This window comes from Lipotes vexillifer, unplaced genomic scaffold (genome assembly GCF_000442215.2).
Source record: "Lipotes vexillifer unplaced genomic scaffold, Lipotes_vexillifer_v1.1 scaffold459, whole genome shotgun sequence".
In the NCBI taxonomy this organism is placed as follows: domain Eukaryota; kingdom Metazoa; phylum Chordata; class Mammalia; order Artiodactyla; family Lipotidae; genus Lipotes; species Lipotes vexillifer.
In genome coordinates, this window is record NW_006769874.1 from 2,629,637 (window position 1) to 2,632,249 (window position 2,613).

General features: G+C 51.7%; 1 protein-coding gene across 1 annotated transcript in view; it reads right to left on the reverse strand.

Annotated features, from left to right (window-relative positions):
• Positions 1-2,613, reverse strand: part of THBS2 (thrombospondin 2) — a 37,589-nt gene that overhangs the window by 17,337 nt on the left and 17,639 nt on the right. The window contains 2 exon segments of the mRNA XM_007445939.1: positions 1,126-1,360; positions 1,957-2,075. Coding sequence (XP_007446001.1) covers positions 1,126-1,360; positions 1,957-2,075 — 354 coding nt within the window.

Here is a 2,613-nt window from a genome sequence, read left to right on the forward strand (position 1 = left end):
AAAAAAAAAAAAAAAAAAAAAAAAAAAATTTTGCTGTGATAAGCCCTGCAGCAAAGCAGGCCATAATCCAGTTCCTGTGGAGTCATTTCTCACTTCCTTCTGAACTTGAAACTGGGGCTACCAAACCTGAACGCTGCCAAGTGAAGTCAAGCTGAATTTCCAGCTTTTTTCTCTGATAGTCTTCAGAACCTCTACTATTACCTAAATCAGCCCTGCCTCTAATCTGTTTGGCACTGAAAGCAGAGCTCCTTCATGAAACATGATTTCCCTAGGGAGATGTGGACTTCTGTTTTTTGGAAGCATCTTGTCAAATTTTCTGATGAGGTGGGGATGCGGCCATGGGGCCGTGGACCAGCCTGGCACACAGAGAGATGCCTCTGAGACCTTCACGGCCATGCAGTTCGTGGTAATAGTGACGATCCAGATGACCACTTAGCACTGCAATTAGGCCATCGCAGTGCCTACTGCTTAGAAGGAGAAAAAGATACCAAGTTCAACCAAATTTCCATCACATCCTTCAAACTATCCTTCAGTTCTGTTCAGTAACACACATCCACGCACTGGGTGACAGGCACACACTCACGCAAAAAGGAGCTTCCAAAACCCCTAAGACACCCCTGAGCACGCCAGCCTTGCCCCCATCGCAGCCTCCCTCCTGGTAAAAGGCTACTCAGTAGACAGCAAGCGCCCCCATGCCCCACTGTGGGGACTGAAGCCGTCTGTCCTCTTGTCAAGAATGAGCTCTGTGCTGCTCTTGGGATGGGGGGGGTCCTTGGAGCTGCCCTTCAGTCAGTGAGTCTCCACGTGCCTCTGGGTCGTGTGGGCTCAAACACCCCACACCCCATCTCATCCACGGTGGATGTGTATCCTCCAGGCAGCACCCGGGTCAGCCGGGATTGCACCCACAGGCTCCAGCGGATGCCAGAGGACAACCAAGCCACCACTGAGCCCAGCTGTGCACCTGCCACATTACCTGCCACGCTACCTGAGACTCCTGCCCCCTCCAGATCCTGTGTTAATGGACCACTTACTCACGTCAGCAGTCGGACTACATACTTCTTTCTCCCGGCATTTCGCGCTCCTGCAACCTCTCTGCCCCTGCGGGTAGGCTGTCCCAGGACCTACCGTCTGAGTCCTCCTGGTCAGGGTTGGCCACAAGCCGGCAGTTGTCCCGGTCGTCGGGGACACCGTCGTTGTCGTCGTCCGAGTCACAGGCGTCCCCCTTGCCGTCGTGGTCGTGGTCGGCCTGGTTGGCGTTGGAGATGGAGGGGCAGTTGTCCTGGTTGTTTTGGTGTCCGTCCTCGTCGATGTCCTCGTTGTTGTCACACTGGTCGCCCACGAGGTCGTTGTCCACGTCGGTCTGGGAGACAGAGTTCGGAGACAGCAGCACTGAGCATCCATCCAGTGAAGCAGATGCCAGGCTGAAAGCCACCGAGGGCACGTGGCCTGTACCACCTCACTCCCAACGTGAGCCGTGACCGCAGAGAGGAAACGGCCACTGTCCATCCTAACCCACCTCCCTACGGGGATTCACTTTCTTTAAGGAAGACTGGAAAGAATGAGCTGCAACAGAATCAAGTCCTTTCTGACAACATCTGCTGCGACACGTTCTAGGAACCACATCAGTATGTTATGTTCTCACCGTGTCTTCCAAAGGCAAATCTGGAAAGGCAGCCAATTCCTGTGTTTGCATCAGGGAAACACGGAGATAAGCAGATGAAGACCCTCTCCTTTCAGACAGTGGGACAAAGGCACCCAGTCATCTGGCCAGTGGCCACGGAGATACGAGTCATGCTCAGACCTGAGTTCAATGTTTTCAATTACAGTGATTGAAAAGCCTGTGCTGTCGCGTCCTGGTAGGTGGATGGAAAGCTGCAAACACGCACGTCCTGTGACTGAGAAGCTCCTCTGCCCCCGCTGCTCTTAGCCACACCTGATCAATCCCCGGTCAATTACCTGGTCTGGGTTGTGCACCAGGGGGCAGTTGTCGCAGTGATCACCCACACCGTCCCCATCGGTGTCCCTCTGGTCAGTGTTGTAGACGTAGGGACAGTTGTCCCGCTCATTGAAGACATCTGTAGGATTCAGGGGGAAAACGGAAGCATACGGAGTTTAGAAAAGGCACGTTGCTTTTCCTATCTCAGTAAGCAACGTACGGCCAAACTTTTGTTTAATAAAAAAATGATCTAAGAAATCATAAAATGTAAAGATTATTAGATTCATGGCAAATTTCCCATTAAACTTAAAATTCCCTTAGTTTGAAGCAGAACCAACTCTCGGAGGTTTCTGGATGACAGTACACACGGAGGGCTGACGAGTGAGTCATCACAGCGTAAACACCGGAGTCCTCACGCTAACATCCATTCAGAAAATTGGCATCGTGCTCCTAGGGCCTGATCAGCTTCCGGGGCCCCACTGCCTCATCTGTTCCCTACGTTAGCAGGAAAATAACAGTGGCAGAGACTGACAGGGGGGTTAGCTATAGTGCCTTATACCCAGAAATCTGAAAATAGATAATGAATTTCATCACCTTTGGGGTTATGAAAACTGAGTTAACAGTAATGAGTCTCGAAGGGGAAAGCAAAACCTCACAAATCAGTGAGTCAGCAGGAA